The sequence below is a fragment of the Mesoplodon mirus genome, assembly GCF_964341445.2.
Source record: "Mesoplodon mirus genome assembly, chromosome: 14".
NCBI lineage: Eukaryota > Metazoa > Chordata > Mammalia > Artiodactyla > Ziphiidae > Mesoplodon > Mesoplodon mirus.
The window spans coordinates 80583099-80608832 of record NC_138990.1 but is presented as its reverse complement, the minus strand read 5'-3'; the positions used below and the strand labels follow the sequence as shown (position 1 = coordinate 80608832).

General features: G+C 43.9%; 1 protein-coding gene across 4 annotated transcripts in view; it reads right to left on the bottom strand.

Moving 5' to 3' along the window:
• The window catches only part of MEIS1 (Meis homeobox 1), a 139778-nt gene extending 114736 nt beyond the window's left edge, over window positions 1-25042 (bottom strand). For all 4 annotated transcript variants that reach the window (XM_082642958.1, XM_082642959.1, XM_082642960.1 and 1 more), the window contains exons 1-6: window positions 24326-25042; window positions 22242-22468; window positions 20244-20385; window positions 19672-19722; window positions 18819-18869; window positions 17224-17370 (exon numbers count right to left, since the gene is read on the bottom strand). In XM_082642958.1, coding sequence (XP_082499084.1) covers window positions 17224-17370; window positions 18819-18869; window positions 19672-19722; window positions 20244-20385; window positions 22242-22468; window positions 24326-24337 — 630 coding nt within the window. In that variant the 5' untranslated portion in view covers window positions 24338-25042. The remainder of the gene's footprint in view (window positions 1-17223; window positions 17371-18818; window positions 18870-19671; window positions 19723-20243; window positions 20386-22241; window positions 22469-24325) is intronic.
• Between the last annotated feature and the right edge of the window lie 692 nt (window positions 25043-25734).

Sequence of the window (25734 nt, the reverse complement as noted above, 5' to 3'; positions counted from 1 at the left end):
CTGAACACTCCCATTCCTCTACCACTACTCAAGAACATTTGAAAATAAGGTTTTTTTAAAAAAAATAATGATAGGCTAAAATTATCAAGTGGTATATTTTATTGATAAGACAATTGTACTGGTATCTGGTAGTGAAATAGAAGCAATGACCCCCTTGACTACAGGCTCCTCCAGGGTGAGGGAGGAGAATAGTCCCCATCTTGTTCTTTCCTGGCTCAGCACAGTATATAGCTCAAGCTTAGGACTCAGTCAGTGCTTTGTGACCGTTCCACCAACATAACAGACAAACTGCAACTTTCCAACCTGTCCTTCCTCCTGAATAAAGCCATCCATTGGTGACTTTTTTTCTTCTTCCCTTCCTGAATCCTTTTTCCATTTATGCCTTAATTTTGGACATCCTTTAAGTCCTCGTATCACTTTCCACATTTTCCTTAAGACCATTCTTTTCACCACTGTGATTTAAGGCGTCACCCATATGCTCTGAAATTTGTGTGCCTGGACCTCTTCTTTGGGCTTTAGACTTGTATGCCCGACTCCCTGTGAAGCCATCTCCATATGAAGGACTCAACAAGTCCAAAGTTAAACTCTTCATCTCCCCACCAAACCTTCGACTTATTCCTTTTTGTTCTTGATCCTAGTGGGTATAACCCCATCCACCCTTGGTATAAACCAGCGGTCCCCAACCTTTTTGTTACCAGGGACCAGTTTCATGGAAGACAATTCTTCCACGGATGTGGTGGTGGGGGGATGGTTCAGGGGGTAATGTGAGCGATGGGGAGTGGCAGAGGAAGCTTCACTCGCTCACCTCCTGCTATGTGACCCAGGGCTTGGGGACCCCTAGTATAAACCATCTGTGAGAACCATGCATGACACCTTTCTCTCTCACTCTCTCACACAAACTTCCCATCCAATCAGTCATCAAGTCTCATCCATTTCTCTCACGTTTCATCTTAGTAATTACTGTTCTTGTTAAGGCCCTCACAGCACTAAAGAGTTCAAGTCAAATCACTCCCCAGCTTTAAAAGAGTTCAATTTCACTGGAATATAAGCTCCATGAGGATAGGAACTGGTGTCTGTTTTGTTCACCATTGCATCCTGCGTATCAAGCACAGTGCCCGACAATTGGCTGGCACTCAGGAAATGTTTGTTGAATAAATGAATTGCTCCCTACTGCCTAGAGAATACATTTTTGGGTCCTTAACCTGGTACACAAAAAAAAAACCTTCATAGTCTACCCTCTGGGGACCATTCCTCTCCTTGTTCCTTGTGCTCAGCATGTGATTTCTGGCAGATATGTTCAACTTTTCCCTCTGGGCCCTCCTCATCCTTGTCCCCTGCCTGGAATGCCCTGCTCTGCTGTACCTGGCCCCTGATTACCTCCTACACAGTTCAGATATCACCACCCCAGAAAGCCTTCCCTGATACATGCACAACCTTCCCCCTGGATGAGTGAGGCTCCCCTCCCCAAGCACTGAGAGTACCTCATGCACACTTCTATCATTTCATTCTCCTATTGTTTTGTGATGACCTGTTGAGCCTGTCTACAATTCTACACTATAAATGTTCTGAAGTCCTGGACTACATCTTCTTCATCCCAATGCCCTCCATCCCAGGAAAATGTCATTAGACACATTAGACACAAATATGTTTTGGAATGAATACATGAATAACAAGTGATTTATAGAGGATGTCTATTGTCCCCTGATACTGTGACCCTCTATATTAAGCATCATAAAACACCTAAAAAAGACTTGCACAATTAAAAAATACCTGCCATACTTGCACTCACACAAATGTACACCACTATAAAAATATAATATAATATTACTCTGTTGCAAGAAAACACAGGCAAAAGAAAGTAAATTTGAAGCCAGACACATCCTGGACCACTTACATGGTCTGAAGACAAGTCACAACCTCCATAACCTTAACATCCTAATCCGTAAATGAGGATTAAGAAAATACTCCTCTGCAGACATAGCATACATCAATTTCTAGGCGTGCAGCAAGTGGCACCTACTATAGCTTTTAATGTAACAATAATAAAGTCACAACACTAATGGAACAACGTACGTTGACCTAGTCAACCCTGCAATATCTACATACAGGTGTATTCAGTTTATGGACCTTCTGGAAAGAACAGTTAACCCGAGCTGGCTTCGTGTACAGCTCGCTACGCCTTGGGCTATCTCCCAGCTGGTGTGTGCTCAGGGGATGCAAACTGATCTTATTTTCACCTTCAAATAACATGATTTTACAGGTGGTTTGCTCCTCCCCACCTCATCGAGTTTCATTTGATACCTAATATTTATAAATCACTTTACAGTCTACGAAGCACTTTGACGTTTTATTGCACTTGGTTTTTCATCACATCGGTATGATGCCAGACTCATTTTTTGTTTTTTTTTTTCAGGCCAAAATAGTGAGGTTTTTTTCCTTCAAAATTTCTACCCTACCAGTCCCACTTAAAAAAGGTGGATAAATGAGAGTCTCGGGATCTTGATTCTGAAGAGGTCAGCTAGCAGCTATGTAGAAATGGATGAAATGATCAGTGTTCAAAATCTGAAGTTCAGTCTGCACCTATCTATAGGCTTTCTCTTTGGGGAAGTACACTTACTTTTTCAAACCACCAGGGCCTCTTTAGTAAATGATCTCTAGTAGCCTGAAAGAGCTGGCTCGCTTCTAAAAGTGAACAGTCCAGTCCCTCCAGACCAGGGGAGTCCCAGTCCACGTGCGGAACGCACCACTGTGCGTGTACAAGCACTCACACCCCTACATCTGCACACATCCACACACACATGTGCATACACATACCTGCACTGGTCCACGAGGCAGAGCCGATGGGCTCACCGAATGCCCCCGTGCCATACCGCCAGCAGAGCCACATCTAATTAGTCCCCCTCCCTAGACTTCTCACCTCTGTCTAAACAGTGTCTCTCAGGATCCTTAAAGGCACATAACTTCAGCAGGTATGATTCTTCAGTGTGTCTCTCAACCAATGGTGCCATCTGAAGAAAAGGCACCAGAAAGACCCAAACACGGAGCAGTAAGGACAAAAGGGGTCCAGGTCCTCCTATGAAAAGGGGTACATGTTACCTGTGCCTACATGAAGCTGAGAAACTGGAGATCCTGAGAATTTTTTATTTATGAGTATCTAAAGTCCGCTGTGCTCAAACTCCTGTTTGAAGATCTTGGTGGCTCCCACTGGCATCTGCTCGATAACCAAAACATACCAGAAAGCTCTCTACACACTCAGCCGCCAAGTCGCGCCTTCAATTTGCTAGAGTCCTGCTCTAGAAAGACCTGCTCTCGTAAAGTCGGCTTCTCTCAAAACCTACTATCCAGCTGCAAATTCAGATAATTCCAAGAAAATGTAAAATTCTTTATACGGATCTCCAAAAACATCCCTGGAAATCATTAAGCAAAATTCATTTAAACAGGACAAGTTTGAGCAGGATGCTTTGTTTTAACACGGTAAAACTGCCCCCTTCCCTTTTAAGATTGTATATGTTTTTAAACGCCAGAAGCTCACAGATTAAGACTGAAGCCTGCACACATACTGCGGATCAGGGCCACGTTGAAATGTGCTCGGGAATGGTCTGGAGGCAAAACCTTTTCTAAGTCCACCCTCGGTCCTGCTGAAAGATGATAAAGCTCGGGAGGTGACTGTCGGGCTCTGGGGCGGTCCCTGGTGGTGGCCTTCACGTGCCGGGGAGACAGACTCTTTCAAAGGTTATCTCCCTCACACACTTCTCCTTTTTCTCATTTCCTTCCCCGTCCCGCCTCTACCACCTGCCTTGGCCAAGTCTGCCGGCCTGCCAGGGTTCTCGTTGGGCCCCCTTTTAATGCTGTGATAAAATGTGCTTATTACCCCTGCTTAATAGAGGCCTGAGGGTAATTCTGGTGACTCCGGGCAGATGGTAAATTCGTGGTGAGACAATGGGAATCCAGCATCCCCTCTCAGGGTCTGCGGCTCTCCCCAAGACACCACCCTTCCTCTTCTCACAGGTCCAGCCCCACCATATTTGCCATTGTGGACTTTTCATCTAGAAATGCACCTCAAGGACTATTCAATTATCCCTTAATTATGGTGCTCACGACCTTGGTGACAGCCAGTATCTTGATGCACAGCATAAGTGTGTCTAACTCAGCATCAAATAAGGTAGAGTTCTAAAACCTTAGCAACTCTGATGTATTGCTTTAAAAAAATATGTATACATATATATGTATATACATTTACACACACACACACACACACACACGATTGCACGATAGCAGGAGTGGGCAGTTTGTGGAGGCAGAGACAGCATCTGTTACACTGAGTTCTATATTTCCCAGCTCTCACGTCCCACAAATGAAACCTACAAAAATGATAATTTTTCAAACATTAAATCCTCTATCTCTGTGTAATGGGGCGTGTAGAGAGGAGGAGAAGAATTTTTGTGCTTTTTTGCCTTTGGTGAAAATTCTCCAAGGAGTAATTTCATCTTTAAATGAAAAGTTTTGTATCAGGTGATTGTCTGAGCTCCAGGAATCACCAAAGCTTCTGGTTCAGACAAGGGGGGACACGCAAGTGCACGTTCATGTAGACACAGTGCCATGCACCCATCACATGCATGAGGAATAGGGCAAAAGAGCGTGGAGAGAACTGATTTTAGTGTTTTTAATTACACTGTGATGGAATCTAAAGCAGCGAGGCAGTCAGATACATTTTTAAAATCTCCTAGCCCTTAACTATTTTGCCTACTCTCCTGCAAATATCCATGCCTCATTCTCCCAATACTCAAGGCAGCAGGGAGGGCAGTGAGCTTAGGAAGCCCAGGCCCAGCGCGATGGGTCACTCCCCGAAAGCTCCTTAAAATCCTACTTTCCCACAGCCCAATATCTTTTAGGTCACAACTCTGATGCTCTCGGGTCATTACTAACCTGCAGAGTTGAAATAATTCATCCAGGAAATTATACATGAATTGACAATGAGAAGGAAAATGACGACAGATATAAAACACCACCCAAAATATTCCAAATGCTTTCCTTATGAAATCCACACAGCACTGATACATTTTGCCCAATTTTTCGACACTGAGAATCGATGCCAACACCATCCCTTAGTGACCCCACTGTGGTCTCAGAAGAGGATATAGATTCGTACATGGGGTAGGGACATTTAGACAATTACAAAGAAAAAGAAAAATTACACCCAAAGGGAAACTGCTACCAAGAGGTGATACCAGTTTTAGCCAAATCTCAAAACCGCAAAGTAGATGCAGAACTAAAGATGATTCAAGTGCACTGAATGTTCAAATTCTACTAAGCAGTTTGTTGTGGAGAACAAAAGAGAAGTTAAAGCCTCATTACACTCGAAATCTTAGTAAAAGTTCGTAATTTACGTTTTAATAACCTTTCCTTTCCTATGCTATTGTATTATGGCTGGCATACTATTAATAAAAATAAACTCCTATATTGACTCTATATGCTTTTACTCCTGAAATTGTACCTGTGAACAATAATTCACAGTTAAATGTTTAAAAAAAACAAAACAAAAACAAAAAACCTCAAATCCAACTGCCACCACTGTATTTCCAAATATTTGTACCTAAATAATTCGAATCTTACTCTTCATTTATCTGCTGAGAACTTTCCACTGAAATTTAGCTGATTTTCTGTCACTGCTATTTAGGAGTGGCAGAAGAATCTGTAAATTATATGCCAGCATACCTGGTGTTATAAAGTTCCTTTCATAAGACTGCCTGCTTCCCAATGTTTTTATTTTACATTTGTAACTCAGTATTCAGTGCGCCTCATTCTACAAACAAATTAAGATAAAATAAACTCAAAAGTGTCCTATATATAACAACTTCAAACCACAAATTTTCTAGGCAACCATCCTAGCAAAAAGAACATCCGATAAGGCCAAAAACATTGTATCCTGAGTACAAGTAGATACTGAGATCTTGTTAGCAACGGGACCTCAGCCAGGAAGCATTTGCACTCAGAAATGTGGGGGAAAAGTACTCAGCACAAGATCTGCACATAACTGTTATTTGAAGTTGAACCTAAAAACAAATCTGTAGTGATTCACTGTCCTATCTTGGCCACACATCTGAGTGGCCAGTCCCCTTTCACACTATGATGAAATCAGAATCATAGACACCCCTCCTAAAAGGAATTAAGACAGTATTTTGCTCAAACTCTATGATTATATAATGGCCTATAAAATCACACCCCATTAACAACTACCCAATCTCCTCTCCCGAAATCAGATTCACGTTGTTGAAGGCTGGGCAGACTGTACAGGTAAGAAGATGAAATATTATATAAGGTTCTGTTTAGGGTTTACTGTTTTAAATGCTTTATGTGCATTCTTACTTAGCTCGTATGCAGCTCAATAAAGTGGGTTCTTTATCCCCATGTTACAGACGATAAAACTGAGGCTTGGGGAGGTGAAGTGACTTACCCCCTCACAGCACAGCCTGCATTGTGTATATACTTTATTGGGATACCGCCAGCCTGAAAGGTTGTGTAACTCGAAATTACCATCAATGCCCTTCCTCACTCTCTTTCAAGTGTTTCTGAAATCTTCTCTCTTCTACTTCTAAACTCTCAGACCAGAAAATCCACAACTTTGACACAAGAAGGAAACAAGAATTCAGCCAAGATGCAGTCATGTTTTATTCTACTACCTTACAGCATTACGCTTTGGATAAAAGAATAGCGGAAACTTACATTTACCACTGATTTCCACTAACAATTAGCAACAGGGTATTTTCTAATTTTCCGGTGCGTGTGTGTGTGTGTTTTAGAAATGCTGCCAGTTTTTATATTTTCAATCAAATTTTATTTTCTAAGTATCATCATTCCTCGAGGATTTTTGAATGTTCAAGCCCTCTCACGGTGTGAAATTCGGAGGTGGGGAGTAGATTGTTCCCTTTTCTTCATTATTTATCTCAGTAAAATCACTAGAGAGGCCTTTCTCAAAGCATCTTGAAATTTAATTTGTGTTTCTGGTTCCTAGATTGGCTAAGTTCTCAGTAGTTCAAGGCCTTTAACTGAGAGATCAACTAAAGCAACTGTGAATTCCAGAAGCAGGAGGCTGAGTTGAACCACTGGTGCACATTTTAAGGAATTCCAGTTAATCAGAATGCCCTTCTTCCTCCACACCCAGGGCTATTATTCTTGAGGCTCTTGGTATTATTTTAACAGTTACAGAGTATTTGGAGCATTAGAAGTATACTACAAGTGAAGAAAAGCCCCATAATTGATTTGTTAATGTTTTATTCTCCTCTTTTTCTATTGGCATGTTCTTTACATTCCCTCAATAAATATTAAATACTCAAGCAACGCTCTCCCTTAGGTGGCAAGCAAACCTTTAGAATGTCGAAACAGTAGAGAGAAGAACAATGCACCTAATTGAAATGGCAGGGTAATTTGGAAAATAAAATTGAGTTGCTGCAAATCCCAAATTCCAGAATAAAAATGTTTATGCTCACTCAGATGCAGATTGTTCCTGGCTTTGAATAATTATTAGAATAAAAAATACTTGAGCACCAACAATACACTTGATATGCATAGAACAAGCACAGTCTATACGTCTCTATTATTTTGTGCAAGGAAGTGCAGGGCACAATGAGCCTGATATTTTTCTTGGTGTTTTTGTTTTGAATACAGCTTATAAAGCATCCCAATAAGGTGAAACAATAGGCCAAGCCACCAAATATACAGCCAGTGTTTAAAATGTCATGGACAAGAGTCTTCAGAAAACTGTAAACACCTTAAGGAAGGGACAGCGGAGCATGCTGAAAGACATGAAGGGGTTAAATGATTCTGCTACTCAGTATCTTATTTTCCCCCTCAAATATATTAATCACCCAGATCAATTCAAAATGTGAAATTCCGGATTCTCTTTGGCAGAAGCTAGAGCCAAGAAACAATTAAAATGAAAGTGGAAAAATGCGTTTGCGCCTGTTATTATGAAATGCTAACACGTACTGACTCTATAAGAGATGATGTTTATCTGTACACTGAGGGCAGTCTTATTATCTACTCAGGGCTATGCCACTCTTGGCAGAGATGCGACCCATATCTCGCAAAGATGAATTCCATATGCTCTGTAGAGTTATAGCATATTTCCCATAAATAATGTATACGATAGACTGTAAATAAATAATACGTTTATCTGAACTGTTCAAGCGTGAAGGGTAGGGTGCTTCCTCAGGAGACGAAGTCTCTTATGAATGAACGATTTCAAATAAAAGTAACGTCCAATGGTGAGTTATCACAAAGTTCTTAACGCTAAAATATTCTTAAGCTGGGGTGGGGAGGGGATGTTAAAAGAACCCCAGATCTGGTGGGAACTTTCAAGTGAATGTTCCAACTAAACGCAAAATGCCCAATTTAATTTTACTGCTAAAGTTTCTGTTGTGATTGTAGCATCATAGCTAATACGGTTTTACCTATTTGCTGCAATTCTTAGCTCTCTCTGTACACTACTGCTTTTTATGATCAATGAAATACCTAGACTTAAAATGTCACGTATGAGCGTTTGTCCCATGAAACACACAGTGGATTTTTTTTCCTTTGTGTGAATAATTTTAACATTGCACTGAATAGAAAGGAAGGCTACGAAAAAAAAAAATTCAGAAAGAACCCATGTGCGCTAGGTAGTCTGCTAGGACTTCACGCAGTAAAAATTGTTAGTTCCCCACCCCCGACGTATCTCCCTTTTTGAAGCCCAGAAGACACACAAACTACTTCCACTTCTTAAAAATAGTGGAAGTACGCCTTTAGACCCGCAGACATTGTACACCATTTAGTATGAAATTAAGTTTTCAGATCACTATGGAATAGTCTCTGAATTACAGAAAACACTATAGGTCACAGTTAATTATAGCTTGTCTGTCAAATTAAGTTAACATTCGAGAACACATCCAAATAGTTATGGAGCTATTAAGAGGAGTTTTATTGTCAAAGAAATTCTTATTCATTCAGCTTCTAATGCTTTTAAAAGAAGAGAGATAAGCCTTTTTACAAGCTGGGACCGAATAAGAAAACTCTGGGTTTACATCAAATTGCTCCCTTCATTGTCCTTTTGATGACTATGTCAGTTTCATTATAAACTTCATTTTCCAGAGTTTCATAATAGTCATAAACACACTTGACTTTAAAGAGTTTCTATGGGACATAATGTGAATGCAAATGCAGAATAAAATGCAAACCATGGAGGTCTGGGACCAAATATGGACTATCAGTTAAAAATCCAGTCACTGAAAACAAACATTTAGGCCTTAAGAGGAAGAGCACGAAGAGGCTGATAAGAATCTTTACATCAAGTATTCACAGCCCTAGGGAGAGCAAGCAAGAATAACAGTTTTCAGTTTTTCACCTAATTGTAAAGCACAGTTTGGGAATATTTGATGACTTCTGTTTCTATTCATTCCTGTTCTAAAGTGAGGAACATTTTTCATCTTCTCAGGAAAATAAACCCACATGTGGGTAATAACCCACACGGTACTCAAATAGGGAAACAAGACCGAGCAAAGTAGTTCAAGTTCAAATCTCAGGCATAGGAGGCTTGCCAGTCAGTGGGGAAAAAGTGATATGAAAAAGAAACAGCTATAGCTCTGTCTTGCTAAATAACAACCAACAACCCAGACATTTACAGCTAATGAATAATGAGCATGCAATCATGTTGTGTTGTAAAATGTGAGGAAAAATCTATAGAAATGGAAATTCATGATAACAATTCTAAGTTAGCGTATGTTGTCAAGGAATCATTCTAATATCACTCAAAATGTTCATTATTTACTTACTACTATCTTCTAAATGAGTCAGAATCATGTATGTTTAAATCCATTGTTAAGTTTGACTTGATATTGTGTCAAAATGAAGGAAAAAAAAGAAGACTATAAAATGTTGCTTAAACTTGTTAAACTCATAAAAAGTTGCAGTGATTATAAAAGTATTACTTAGTAAACTTATTAACAGTAACAGCATTTCCTTTCTGTGGAAAAATACAACTTCATTTAAGTTTTTTTAAAAAACCATAACATTTCACATTCACGGTTCTTTACCTCATGATTATAAATCCTATTACTTGTAAATGGAGTCATGAGACTATCAAGGGAAGAAATCAATGGGGAAATGTATTTTTGAGGATTGCAAATAATATAAAATTTATTTTCACAACTTAGTTATCCTGCATTAGTTTATGCCATATACAGTGGTGCATGGAAAAGCCAGACTATGGTTATTGCATGACTTAAAGAGAGTTAATGACTTAGTTCTGGTTATAATTTGTAGTTAACTGTATGTACTCATGATACCAATAAACAACAGGTGTATAATTCAATAAATGTAAAAAAAAGTGTTTTTTCAACAGAGAATAAACTCTTTTTGATATGTTTTAGTCAGTTTTAGGAATTCGGAACCAAGAAGTCCAGAAATATAAAATAATTTCAAAAGATTTGCACTCTTGTATTTTCCTTTAACAAGAACATATTTCCTAGATTAAGAAATGCTATTTGGAAAAAGAGTGTTCAGAGAGAGTGTAGCAAAGTGTTGCCAATTGCTTTAATTCTGCACACATGAATGCATTAAATTGACTGAAATTGGATTCTAGTTTCAAATATTTAAATGAGTATATACTCGCTTATTTCACATGGTAGCTTTTATACCATTTATTAAAATGTCAAATTTAGAAGTGTGGGAAATCCAGCAATTGCCCGATATAGGTCTACTTTCTGGAGAGGCTGTTTAAGACTCCAATAAGCTTTCCCAAATTCCCATAATCCTGAAATCATGGCATATTAAATTAAGGATACAGTGAGGGAGTCTTTTTACCTTTTACACTACATACACATACTCTACTCATCTGCTTGAATTTTTCAAAACTGATTTTATACACGTGAGGCTTCTTCACGAATATGTAAGATAGTAAAATATCCAAACTTTTACTGGATCCCCAAAGTCAAATTTTGGAATGATTATTTAAATTGAAATTGTGAGTCTGTATTTCATGTTTTAGACCTGAACTTTTTAACAGGTACCAATATCTTGATGTTTCCTGCCTAGTAAGGACACCAAGCCCTATGTGATTTACAGCGGTGTTGTTTTACTTGGGATTTTGAAAACTTTCAGGCCTAACATCTGCACAACTGTCAGATACACTGTGTCACATGTATTCTATTTTTATTTCTTTCTTTGTAAAAGAATACTTTCCCATAGTTTTGATGTCATTTTAAAATATTAAATTAATTTTTTGCACTCAGAAGAAATGGCAAGAACATCTGTTTCAATTATAACATAAACTCAAGTGCTACTTTGATACAAATATAACAGATATCATAATCCAAAAAAGGCCATGGAAAATGCTATAGTTGCAAACATTTAAGACTGTGTAACAAAAATGACTGAGAATGGTATCAGTTTACTATCCTTCAACTATTTCCCTGACAGTGGAGTCAAATAATGTTGAATTATAGACCTTCTTACAGGAAGTCTTATTTTGTGTTCGTTTTTTGATCATTCCCTTGTTAGTCCCTATAGGAATTTGGCTGTATGCCGACTTTTCTTTAAAAGTTTCTGTATACATACTCGGGTTGTGTTTGTTGATTAAATGATCATTTATTAAAACTTAAGCATTTCACATTGGTTGACATATTTACATTTCATGAGAAAATATTGCTATTGCAATGGCAAGCATAGCATTACCAATGTGAAACTACTTCACTTGAATTCATTTGACAGCATTTTCATTTATAAGTGTCTTAATACAACTTGTTATGCTTTCTTCAGTTTCTCCAACTCCACCTGCGAGGGAAGGTAAGCTAGTTTTATAACAGTAGACCCCTCGGTAATACTTTAGTCTATCCGCTTGGCCTTCAAAAACCTACGTTTCTACTATGGGACCACAAATAGTCTTTGTTTTTAAGAATATGGAGTTTTATTCCATAATTTTCCATCCATCACCTGGCAACAGCTGTGTTTTAAATCTTTCGGACTATGACAAACATTTTAACATTTAAATATACGAGTGTTTGAAAACATAATGATTTAAAATTTGTTTATTTTCAAAGTTGGGCAATTAGAGCATGATATTTCAGTTACTTTTTGGAAAGCAGCGCCCGTATTTTAATGCCTTTTCTTCTTCCTCCTCCTTCTCTTCTTCTTCTATTTAAGCTTCTCCATGTTTTCTAATAAAAATCTCTATGTTAGGACCGATAGCAAGAGCCCACACAACCACTCTATATATTTCCAAATCATGAGCAATGGAGTCATTCTGGTGGGAAAGGGATTGCTATTTGGGTGACCTATTGCCACAGAGCTAGTTAAATCACTGAACAATAGTTACTGTTATGGGGCTTTACCTTATACAAAGTAGCATTAGTATCATTGCTTTCTATTAACCACAGAACTTGCACTGGAGACTTCCACTGAGAGAGAGAGAGACAGAGAGAGAAACTAGGAAAGGGGAATAACTTCTGTAGTATTAGCATTTAGACTTCGAGACATTTAACAATGTAATTGATCTCAACCTACCTGCATATACTCTGTACTTCTTTAATTTCCTCTCAAATGTTTTTGACATGCCCCTAATAAGAATCAATACATCCCTACTCTGACATTCACACATAAATACTCACAAAGAGCCAATCAGAACACAACAATAAAAACACACCTGGTAAACAACTATCTTTGAAATCAAAGGATACTAAGCAACAAAGGGCCTAGAATGAACATCCCAATTAGCCACTGTAGCGACAAGCAGTCAACACCTTATTATTTAATCATTAAAGAGAATCTTGCCATAATTTCCCTTTGACATATTTCCAAAGGGAATTAAGAGTACCTTCCATGACTCACAACAACAATCAAAATAAAGTTAGATGGTTTCAAGACCCCATCACTTGCAAGGCCTGTGGACACAGAGGTTCCAAGGATTAAGGCATTAACTGAGACCCTAAAAGTACTTACAACCTAAATAAGATGTGTCCATGTGTAAGCATTTAGAAACAAACTGACAAAGGGACCATTTTCCTATCCCCCGATGTTTGTGTCCAGTTTTCTTATTGGATGAAAATAAATTGCTTGCATTCCTAGTATTAGTAAATATCCCATAGTCGCATCTATTTTTTTCTTTCCCTAAAGCAGCAGATCTAATACATCAAGAATATTAGGCCTCCCCATCCCCATCCCTTAGTAACACCTCCCCAAAAGTGAAGGCTTAAATCTCCCTTGGAGGCATCCCCATCACACTTTTTGCAGGGAGGGGTGCTTTCGATCAAGTTCAGTTTTAAGAATTTTATCTCAAACTATGCTTCAGAAACAACATTCCGGACTCTTCAAATAAAACAATCGCCACCTGGGTTCCCTGGCCCACTGGGGAACCAAATCGCACTGACTCAGGGCTGCCCCTGATCCCCAAGGCCCAGAAGCCTGGCGCTTTCCAGCCTGGGCTACGCAGCCCCGGCGGCTGTCCCCCCTCCCCGGGGAGCTCAGCAGCACTTGGCGTTTAACCTGCCTGGCGAGCTTGGCTTTCTGGTTCCATCTCCGCGAGCCACGTTACTTCTCCCCAGATATTAGAGACAAATCTGGATTAACAGGCAACAGGGCGCCCTGTGCAGCCCGCCAGCCCTTGCACAGGAGCTGTTAAATGCAGATTCAGCCGAGGACCCCCCGGAGAGCTGCTATTGAATAAAAATTGTAATCCAAAGGGACCTTTTCTTTGCCTCCCACTGCTTGTAGGAGAACCCGGGTTGGCGCCCCAGCACAGGCCAAGCTACCAGCAGGCCAGGCCACCTCGGCTGGTGGCCTTCAGGGCCCGGGGACTCTTGCTCCGCTCTCCACTCCCTCTCTCGACCCCTCCTGGAAATGGAAAATGCTTAGATTCAAGGAGTGGCGAGCAACAAACAGCCCTGGGAAGGAAGGCTTAATTCGATATCTCCCTCCTGGAGTGCGGCCTAAAGTCTAGCGACTGGGCAGCCAGATTCTTCCCCGCGTAGCCCTCTTGGCGCCCCCAATTCCACCCTGGGTCCCCCAAACTCGCGCCCCGCCTCCCCTCGCCCTGCTTACTTCTCCATCGCCAACCAGGCTCAACCCTGGCCTCGACGCCTCGCACTGTGGCCCCCTCTGCGCCCGCTCCCGGGGTCTCAGCCGGGCCATCACCCCTGCCGAGGCTCGGAAACCCTCGGTGCCCCCCGCTGCTCCCAGGCCCTGGGCGTCGGGGGCGTCCGTGCCAAGCGGGGAGCGCGGCAGTCGGGAGAGGGCGCCCGGGAGGCCTGCGCCCGCGGGAGGTGACTCTCGGGCCTGGGGACTTCGGAGTCTGGGAGCGGGAGTGGGGGGCAGGGAGTTGAGAGTGGGGTGGGAGCGGGATTACGGCTTCTACTGGTGTCTTAATCTGATAAGAAAAAAACAAAACCAAAAAGTACCACCAAACTAACGACACTACAAGGCCAAGTAGATTTCCGCCGACTTAGCCCTCCGGGAAACCGGCTGGTATCAAAGTCGTGGATCCCAAGTCCCCGCGCGGGCGGCAGCCTTCGCGCCCTCCGAGGAGCAAAGTAAAGTAAAATAAACCGCGCAGCCATCAGGCCCTAGAGACAGAGGGGTTAATGAGCTAACGAGGCCCCGCGCTCGTACCACACCTGAAGCATCCAGTCCCGCAGCGCACCCTCCACCGGGGCTCAGACTGGCTGGGCCGCATTCGCAGACAGGTGGCGAGGCCGTCCTTTCCGGGCCCGGCCCCCGGGGACCGGCGAGCCGGCTCCAGTTGGGAGCACTGGCGCCCACCTGGCGGCCCTAGTGCCTCGTCCCTCCGTCCCCAACTCCCAGGACAGGGGACTCCACCCCCGCGGCCGAGGCACAGTCCCGCGTGCGCCCCGCGCTCTGCGCGCCCCTCCCCAAAGGGAGCCCAGGCACTCTCGCTCCTGGCTCCAAGGAAGCAGACAATTCCAAAGCACAGGCTTGGGGTTTGCTGCCCTACAACCAGCGGAGACTTCGGTGAGCCCGAGGGGTCACGCGAGTGCGCCCACGCGCACAGGCCAACGGTGCCATGAGCTCAGCCAGAGCTGCGAAGCCCACATGTAGGCGGCGGGAGCGGGACGCACACTGCTCATTTTATAGGTGGGGAGGTGAATAAAGTGCGAATTTTTATCCAAGACCACTGCCTACGAATCTGCATATCTCAAATAAAGGTAACTGAGTAACAGAAGTTTACCTAAGGAGTAGGGGGAGAACTGAATGATGTTTTATCAATTTTGTATCCCCCCCAAAACACCCCGAACTCTGGTCCTTTATCTTTGACTTTAATAAAATAATGATTCGATGAGAAAATGGGGTATAAATCTTCATTTTGGAGGCAATTAAAGTGTTGATTTCATTCATGCCCCTAAGCGATTCTTGTAATTTGCTCAGATAGCTTTATGTACCCAGCACTCCAGAGCTTTTAGAATCCCATTTTCTAGTTAGGCTTGTTGGATTACAATTTTTATTCAACAGCAGTTACCCAAGGGTTCCTGGGAGGAATCTGCATTTAACAGCTCTGGGGTGAGGCCTGGCGGCCTGAACCAGGCGGGAGGCCGGGCAGCTGGCGGGGCCGGGACCCGGAGCCGCCTGCAGGTTTCCCACCTCGGTGGGGACGCTCCAGGATCGCGCAGGCTGCCTGTTCCGAGTGTTGTCTACACTGCCGAAAGTGTGCAACTCGCCAAATAGTAGGAAGGACCCGGCGCGTTGGCGCTTTTAAATCTCAGCTTTGCCTGCCTTCCACTCCTCGTGGGAAAAGGAGGAATTCAGCCTCTGCCGCGGGGTTACCCAGAGAAATCCAAGCTGGGATTTTTTTTTTTTTTTTTTTTAGGGGGTGATATGGAGAGAAGCAAACTTTAAGATGACACCAAGACCGAGGAGTCGGGCATTCCGGCAAGGAGTCTGCAAGGCAGCCGCTGGCCAACCGTGATCATGGTAGAGCTTGCAAAGAAAACTCTGCATGACTGGCTGTCCTTTGGCCTAACAAAGGCAGGCTGCTCTCTCCCCCAAGACGGGGCTCACGTGCCAAGTCAGAAAGAGAAACAACTCTGGGCCTTCACTTATAGGTGGAGAGGCACAGGAGGCCCACCACCCAAATCTTTAGACGCGGTGCCACAATTTGCAACCGAGCGCTGTCCTGAGCCCTGTTTCATCTCACCCACTCCTCACGTTTTCACTTTCAGTGCATTTTTGCAACTCCTCTGAACCAATCCAGAGATACAGCGACAGGAGAGAGAGAGGGGTGGGGAGAGAGAGAGAGACTGGGAGCAAACATCGGTGTTGGGGTGAGAGAGAGAAATTCCCCCCCAGCAACTCCAAATAAAAGTCATCCCCACTTAGCAAAGCAGCGGAAGAAGGGCCTGGAGGGAGGACGAGAGAGGAGGGGGTGAGGCAAGCAGAGGCCGGCAGTTCAGAGCAGGGCGGCGCGAGGTCCTCCACCCGCCACACCGAGGGAGTCCCGGGGCGCCCCTGTCGCTGACACTTCCAAAAGCTGCCAACCCAGAGGGCCCAGAGCACGTACCAGCTGAAGGATGAGTGGAAAGGAGGAGGAGAAACTCCATATTTATCTGTTTTTATAACCTCGGCCTGGTCTTATTTTTTCTATTCAGTACAATAAAATGGGCGAGCTTGCAGCGAGCACTGCACAAAGCAATGTTCAGTGAGGTCTAGAAGCGTTCGGCCGAGGAAAACTGACAAGACAGGCTAATGAACCGTATAGACAGGGAGAAAATAGCCAGCATTTGCTAGATTTCAAACCCTCCCTGTCTCTCTTAGACCACCTATCTTGGGTTTATTCCTAATAAAATAAGAAATAAGCAGACCCTACACTTTTCTTTTCTTCGAGATAGAAGGGGGAAAAAATGCTCCAGAACAAAGCCCTACAATCAGAGGCGGTCACTGGCAGTTAACACTCCCATTATTATAGAGGGTAAATAAAATAAAGACAAAAATTAAAACCGACAAGAAACAGGTCAAGTTTGCAGGCAAAGCTTTTACAAGCTCATCTCTCCAGGTCGAATCCCAGAGCCAGCCTTAATGAAGCAATAATAGCCACATTATTCAAAAATGTTCATTTCGATGGAAATGTATCTAAAAGGGACTTAATCATATGCAAATAATAAAAGGAGGTGGTAGTGACCCAGCAAGCAATATGCATACAGATTTTTTGTTTTTCTCCCAGGGATGTTGAAATTGAAAAGCGCATACCTGGTCAGTTAGATTTGCGGATCTTGTTATATCTTCACTGTCTGACTTGGATCCTCCTTCTCTATCGTCTATCACCAAATCGATAGGCATTTTCCCTTTCAAACAGCTAATATACCGGTGGCAGAAATTGTCACATAATTCGTGTACCTACATTATGACAGAAATTAAAAAATGGAAATATAATCAGGAGTCCATAAATGACATTGACAAGTGCAATCCACCCCCCTTGTGAGATCCAAACTTCTAAACAGGGGAAACACAGGGCAACTGTCCTCCAGAGACCCTCAGACGCATCCAGAATTAGGAGTAACTTTCTTTTCTTGCAAAATAGAGATATCGCAGAAAATTGACAGTGACAAGATGATTCACAGGCTACAACATATTCAACACCCGTGTTAAATTCATCGGCTCCCGGGGCTGTGGCCATTAGAGAGGTGACCTGCGTGGGTGACATTTAAGGTAAACTATTTAATTTCGTCCAGTTACTTTATCAGAAATCCTTTTCCAACATGTCTAAGAAAAAATTTATATATATATATATATATATATATATATATATATATATATATATATATATATCTCCAAAGGACCAATACTGTGTTGGTATAGGATATATGCCTGAAAACCCAAGTCCCTGTAACATTTGTCATTAGGGTTTCTATCTATAGCATATTATATATCTTCTTATATATCTATAAGAAGCATATTTTATGATGCTTCCTTGAAAAAAAAAAGACTCATGATATGGGGGGAAAACCCTACAGCCACAAAAAGTTATCGAATTGATTTTTTAAAAAAAAGGAAAAAGGATGCTTCAAAATATTTAGGCATAAGTGGAGTGGTCTCTTACAGGACCCAGGCATCACTGACATGCAAAAATTCACAAGAAACCCCACTGTGCTTGCAATTTAATGTTAGTTTGAATTACAATGCATTAAGTTTTTATTGCTGAGATTTATGGAACAGCTAGCAAAATCACATTATCCCACACCCTTTCTTGAGTGTGAAGGTGGGGTGTGTGCAGGATTCTCAGATTTAAGAAATTGACACAACTATCAACTCTGCTTTGTCTCTGCAAAACGGTTAAAGTGCCTCCCCCACCACTCCTCCAGACTCCCTGCCTCCTTAGCCTCCTCCCCCTCTGCCTCTCCCCTGTGTCTGACCTGCCGCTGCTCTCAGACTGTCTTCCAGAAACTCACTAAAACTAAACAAAACTTTTCCCCCTCAGAGGTAGCAAAGAAGAGGAGGAGGAAGAAGAGAAGAGACCACAGAGGTATATAACCTGCAAGCAAACTCACAACAGCATTCTAAACATCAAAGGGGATGCCTAGAATTGCAACTATTTATACAAAGCCAGCAAGGTATTAAGAATGAATACAAGGCTAGGGCGTTTGTGATCCCGGTTTTAGTGGCTAAAATTGTAATTAAACTGCAAAGAGAAATGGACGCTAAGATTGGCCTTGACACTAATTACCAGAAAGAAAGTCATTTATGCAAATGTCTCAGAAGCCTGAACTTCAGCCATTCTGAACCCTCCCCCTCTGTGTGTTTGGCCATGAGGGGGAAGCAAAAGGAGAAAAAGCTAGAGAAATTACCTTCTCTAATTCCAACAGATGAAACCTTAATACTTGTATGGCTTGAATCATCTGCAAAGATACAAAAAGAATGAGCGCCCCATTCCTAGTTTGCAGAAAATTGGCTGTTGCAGCTCTAACATCGCCAGCCTCCCCCTGCCCCCCAAATAGGGTTATTTTGATTTATGGCAATAACACTAAAACTTAACAGCAGCGAGTGGGTACCATCTAGAGGTTTATATTTCTTAAGAAGAAAAAAATAGCTAAAACAACAACCAAGCATCTAAGGGGGGATCATAAACCTTCTCCTCCCCCATGGCTCCCCCCCCTTTCTCAGCCCCACTGCCCCTACCCCACCCCCAAAGGGCCGCATCCCTCGACTAGGTGTTTCCTTGCAAGGAGTGCACGGAAAATATTCCCAACAGTCCCCAGACTGTGACTTTTCACACTGCAAACTTTCTGCCACCTTCTGCACACCTTTCAGATAAACTGGTAGTTTGGGGCCTCTGGCCCGGTCGCTGCCCTCATGACGCGACTTTGAGGGCTGGGAAGTCCGCAAAGTTTAAGCACACACGCTGACAGGCCCGGAGATAAATCCCCGGGCTGATTAGAGCCGCGCTGCCCGGCTGTCATAAAAAACAAAGCTCGCGTTTCCCCGCGCCGGCTTGCCCGGCCCCTCTCGAGGTGAATTTATTTCCCCGGGACCTTGTCCCGGACCACTTGCGAGTGGATGGAAACCTCTGCAGCCCACTTGCAGATAGGGCAAGACCGGTCTAGAAACCTCAGGGCTCTCAAAGTAAAGCTTGGGAGGAGGGGTATTTTTTTGGGGGGGGGAGGGAAGGTGGGAGGAGGGAAGTAAGGGGTCCGCTCTTACCAAGTTATCCAGTTCTGGATTAGAAGAAAATAGAGGTTTTTCTGCGCGAATCTAAATACAAGTGAGAAGGGGTGGGGGGAGAAAGAAACATTTGAAATCTGGTCGCCTTCCTAGTTTCTTGCCTCATTACACTGTCGGGGGCAGGATGTAACCTCCGGGAGAGGCTCTGTGACACCGAGAACCCTTCAATGTGAGTCAAAGAATCCGAAAACAAGCCCAGAGCACAGGGTTACTTCTCCCAGCAACTGTGCTTCTAAGAGATCGCTGCCCAGCTCGCCAAGTCCAAGGCAGCTCCTGCGCGTGGGCTTTGGGGTTGCATTTTACAGACTGAGCTTTCTGCGTCGGGTTAGGTGGCAGGAGTGGGTAAGAACTGGGGTGATTTTCAGGCGTCCGCAAAGACACTCATTTAGGAGGAAAAGCTCAGAGAAAATGTAACAGGCCTGGCTTAGGGCGGACTGTTCGCTGGTTACTTTTGCAAATGTGCTGGGTAGGAGGGAGGGAGGTTCTTTTCTTTTCTTTCTTTCTTTTTCTTTTTTTTTTTCTTTTACTTTTGAAACATTGATTTTGCTGACCTGTTTGGCGAACACGGCTATATCTTCATTGAATGACTCTGACGAGCAGACGTCCCCGCCCGCCACCCCCGGCTCGCGGGGGGTACAAGTAGCTAATTCACATTTCTCAAAAATCAGTGCTAAGAGAGGGAAGAGGGGGTGTCTGCAAGAAAATACAACAGTCACAAACAACACAATGGTTAGTCCCGCGGCAGTGAAAAAAAGGCGCCCAAGAAAAACAGCAGGACGAGCTCAAGGCGGGGACCCCCTCCCTGATTTTGTCATCTACTTGTTCCCCTTCCCCCGCGCCCCCAGGTGACTGCTCACCTCCCCTTCCTCCTTGGGCCCCCGAAGTCGGAGGCCCTAAGCCATGGACCGTATCTGAGGATCGGTTCACCATATCTGGCCGGAGAAATTGGTAACATTTGCTAAGAATAAAACCCAAGCGGTTCCAGCAGCCATTTTGAATTAAGTTTCCCACCCCGACCGGCCCTCGTCCCTCCTCTGCACATCCAGGACCTGCAGGGGGTTGGGGGGAAAGGCGCGGGGCGCAGGGGGTGGGAAAGCTCTTTCAAGTGGGTTCCTCCAAGGCCGTCTCGCGAAGCCCAAGGCTCTGGGGATCTTGGTGGCAGGCGCTCAGCTAACTTGGGGAAAGGACCTCTCTGGTTGTGCGACCGACTGTCAGAGGACTGCATATCCCGATCCCGACCCCACGGCTCTCGGAGAGCAGGAGGGCTCCTCCTTGGCTCCCTGCACACCTCCCTCCCTTCGCCGATGGTCCCCACCTACCCCCAAAGAAAGTTCCTTCAAATGTTCCTGCGGTCAAGCCTTTCATTTTTGTTCCTGCGTAATGGCAAAGCAGCTAGTATTGCGAGGGGCCTAGATGTCGCTTATCCCAGCCCATCCAAAAAAAAAAAAAAAAAAAGCCTCCTCTAATGCCCAAAGAGGTGTCTCAAGTCTTTTATTAGCTCTCACAGCCCAGCTGGGAATTTAACAGTTTGGGGTCCTTTTCAAAAAGCTTCCCCAAATGTTCTGCCCCGGAGCCTAAACGATTTGCAGTTAACGACACTGCGGAGAGGACGCTGGGATTTAAACAAGCCCATCGCACAAGGGACCAGAAGATAAAGCAGAAAGGGTTTTCAGCCAGGGAGGGTCAGTGTTGCCTGATTTTTTTTTCAAAAGAAGAAATAAATAAAAATAAAAGTGGCTGCAAAGTAAAAAGAGGTCCCCCAATACATCAGCACACAGTAGGCACAAGTGACTTTCAGAGGGTTTTGCTAATCCAGGGTCTAACCCAAGGGCCCGAGAGAACACGGTGTGAACTGCAGCGGAAGACGACACCGACCCGAGAGCACCCCGCATCTACTTCTAAATCCTGCAGGTTTCGCCTTTGAACACAAAGTCCTAAAATGGCTAGAAGTTTCTTAAGGTCTGTGACAATTCAGAGCGAGCCCCTCTCCTTGACTACAGTGGTCAAACTCCCTAAATGCAAAGCATGTTCCCCCTTGCCTGACCTGCAACTGGCCTGCCTTGATTTTATTGTGCGGTGGCAGAGCCAGCATACGGTGGCTGAGTAAACTTAGCAAGTCAGAACAATCAGTGGCTTAAAAGATTTTCCTTTAAACTAAAAGTTTCGTTCCAACACAAAGGCGCCTACGTTTAGAAACCTCCAACACTCTCCCTGCGAAGTCAAGCGAGTGAGGACTCCAACCCGCTGAGCTACCGAGCCGGGGTCTGGGGGGACGAGGGACATTTGGCAACTTCTGCACGGCGACCCCTCCGCGGGCATGGCCTTGGCGGAGCGGGGCGCTGGACTGGCGCGGAGCGTGTGCGGAGATGGGGGGTGGGGGGGCGTCTGGGATGGCAGGCCGCCTCCCCCAAATCTTCATGCAAAGCGAATGAAAAGTCACCGAATAATGTACCTCCAATCCAGAGAGCTCTGGCTTTCCTCTTACTGAGGGCAAAGGGAAATAGAGAAAGCATCGCCTCTCAACTGCTTAGCCTGCCCGTCGTACCTACCCATAAATGGCATCTTTATCTCTCTTTAAAGCGTCATTGACGGAGGAACCCATGCTGGGAGCCATGGCGTTGGTGTGAGCTGTGTGCGGATACTGATGCGAGTGCAGAGGAGGCCCGTGGTTCAGGTGGTGGACGGGCTGCATGGACCTGGCCGCGTGCGGGTCCCCATACATCGTGGAGGGGATGCCTACTCCATCCATGCCCCCATAATGGGGTAGATCGTCGTACTGCATGACAAACAGGAGAGAAACAGGTTCAGAAGGCCAGGCAGGCAAATGGGGGAACGGCAGGGCACGGAGCTTATATAATGTCAGTCCAGCTGGATCCTTCAACCCCGAATTCGGTGGCCTTGCATCTCTGAAGTTGAGAGTTCTCATTAAAAAAAAATATGTTTAGAAGTAAAATTTCTAGGATTCTCGGTAAGACTCGGCTAGATGGAATGGTCTTGCCCTAACTTGTGTCCCTATCAACTAGCCAGAAATTCAGGATCCTTTGGCAAAAAAGGAAGGAAGAAAGAAGGAAGAAAGGGAGGCATTCTCCCGGAGGGCAGAAGGTAAAACACGCACGTCTCTGGAGGAGGAAATTCAAAATCACAATAATAAAACGTGCCAGGACCGTACAGCAAACCCGCCTAGTTTCACAGACCCTTCCCATCAGGGGGAATTAAAAAAAAAAAAAAAGTTACGATGGGAACAGCTAAGCCAAGCACGTGAATTCAGACAGGCTTCTCATTTTATTTCCCTGCCAGCGTGGGGTTAGGCAGTCCTGCAAGACACTGCATTTCCTTTGCTCTCCAAGACAAACTCTGCTAAATCATACAAAACTAACTGGCTCCCTTATAAGTGAAACTCAGAGAAGGGTAGCTTCTCTTCAACATCGGGGCTGAATTTAGAATTGGGCAATATTCCCCTCAAGTTAAAGAAAATGTATAGTTGGAGCAGTTATTCTATTTTTTCTATTCTTATGAACTTTCCCCCTAGACTAGATGTCTGTGAGCTAAATGTTAATCATCAGGTTTAAAGCAAATTTAAAAGTAAATGCACATTCAACACCCCCCATCTTCCTTCTCCAGAAAAACTACTTTCAGATTGTCATTATTTTTGTGTGCAAAATTTAGCTATTTAGGTTTTCCTCTTTGCTTCATTTCAGGCATGTTCTTTTCCCAAGATTTGGAGGCGCCGAGAGTGAAATGATTTTCAAAGAAAAGAGGAATTGCCACTTTCATCTCCTTCAAGCCAGAGGTGTGAAAAGAGTTTGGAAGAACGCTGACATTTGCCTGAACCAAAGGAGTAAAGAAAAAATGTGTCAGCCTAGTAACTTTCTTTTGCAAACAGGGCTTTGAGGGCCAGGGCACAAATTATGCAAGGAAGGCTTTTTGTAGACCCCCTTTCTTTTAAGAAACTACCTCTGTTGGGTTGTCATTGTCTCACTTTACTCTCACTACATTTCCATTCAAATAGGAATATTGGGGAAATTAGTATTGCATTTTTAAAGTGAGTAGTTGTGTGCTTAGTATCCAATTAGTGCAGGGCTCTTCTAAGAAAAACTTACAAAGTATTACCTTGCATAAAAAACCATGTACATTAAAATTACTTTAAAAAGATGAATGCTTTCCGACCCCCAAAACCGTTGTACTGTGACAAAGTTATTTGCTTAAAAATGCTAAATACTTTCAGTGATATTAAAGATGAGCATAATCAATAACATATCAGAAGTTTCTAGCTGCTTATTTTAATTTAAAACTAGCCTTAAACTTCTGCTCCTTGAATGCTCACGCTATATAACATTAGGTATCTAGCGCTGTTTGTTTTTGTTTTTTAAACAGATGATTGCCCGAGCTTGTATTTTTATTTATATAGCTGCTGGTTAGGAATATATAGAAAACTTGATTACTTGAATTAACAATTACATGTTAATATACATAAGTCTACAAATGCATTGAATAAATCCTCTCGCTTTAGGCCACGGCTTTAGGAGCCTCATTCAAAAAGACAGAGAAAAAAGGAAACTTTTTAGCAGTGTCTTTCAGCCACGTTTCAATTTAACCTCACATTTGAGTTCCACAATTGTTTTTTAATACGTACCCTTTGCGCCATCGGCCTCCCTGGCTCCCTTCCTACTTCAACTTCTAATATATCCTCTTTAAGGCCAGTGTGAAAAGAAACAAATACGTAAACTCCCCCGGAAAAAAAAATAAAAAGCACGACGAAAAATCCCTTAACGTCTCCAGCAACGTGAGCTACTGGTCCCAGATCTTCGGTCTATGGGACCTGAAGCAAAGCTCCCGAGTCACTGAGCATAAAAGCGCTCCGTTTCCAAGACAGCAGCGGGGGCAAAAAAAAAGCAGATCTTCTCTCCCCAAAAAATCAGTTAAAAAAAAAAAAAGCGCCCCTCAGACCCAACTACCAAATCTCATGGCTTTCTGCCACTCCGGCTGTCAATCACAGGCGAGGTTGTCAACGTGGTGAATGAATGATCATCCGCTCAGTCTTCTTCTGGTCAGAACACCTCAAATGTTAATATTCAAATGCACAAAGCCCTAGCGCTCGCTTCCCTTGAATCAGTCCTAATTCCTAATCAGTTTTTCTCTTCTCTCGCTCGCTCTCTTTCTCTCTCTCTCCCCCTCTCTCTCTCTCCCTCTCTCTCTCTCCCTCTTTGCAACTGCTGCACTGGAGGGAGATTAGAGGAGGAGGGTTAAAAAAAAATGTCTGTCTGAGTTTGTCTTAAAGGAGCCACGATCGATGCTGCCCGCTTGCAGTCCCCGTGCGTGTGTAAAGTGTGTGTTGCACAGGCGGAGAGGTGGATTCCGACCAGAATGCTAGAACCCGGAAGTAGTGGTGGCCATAACAGGTCGCGTCTTACACAATGCATTGGGCTGCAGCAAGTAGGCTCCTCGGCAGGGGTGGGTGCGCGAAGCGAGCTCTGGCCGCACTGGAGAGGCAGAGAGGCGCTCCATTAAATCGCACGCCCAGGCACAAACACCCACACACCCAGGGCACACGCGCACAAGCGCGGGTAGTAGCCCCCGGCCTCCGGCTTTATTTTCCGTATTCTTTTCTCTCCCTCCCCCTCCAGACTCTCTCTCCAAAGCTCTCTTGAAATAGATTGGGAATAAAAGCGGGGCAGGCAGCAACGGGAGTTATTTTGCACAGGGCTCCGTGGATTGACTTCCTGACTTTCCTCGAAATTATTGGGGTCTGCCAGTATTTTTCGGGGCGGAGAGGGGCTGGTGCAGAAAGTAGTGGATTCTTAGAACCAAACACACCACGTAGAAAAGTCAAACCAGGAGCGAAGAGGAGGAGGCGCAGGAGCAGGGCTGGGAAAGGCTGTGCTAAGAAGTCCCGAGAACGTGGGGTGGAGATGGCTGGGGCTTTCTGCAGATCCACCTTAGAGGTTGTGTTTGTTTTTTTTTTTTTTTTTTTTTTTTCTTTCGCTGTCAGAGGTGGACACCCGGCCCAAGGAAAGGAAATGCTTTCGTTTTCTCACTTTGGGG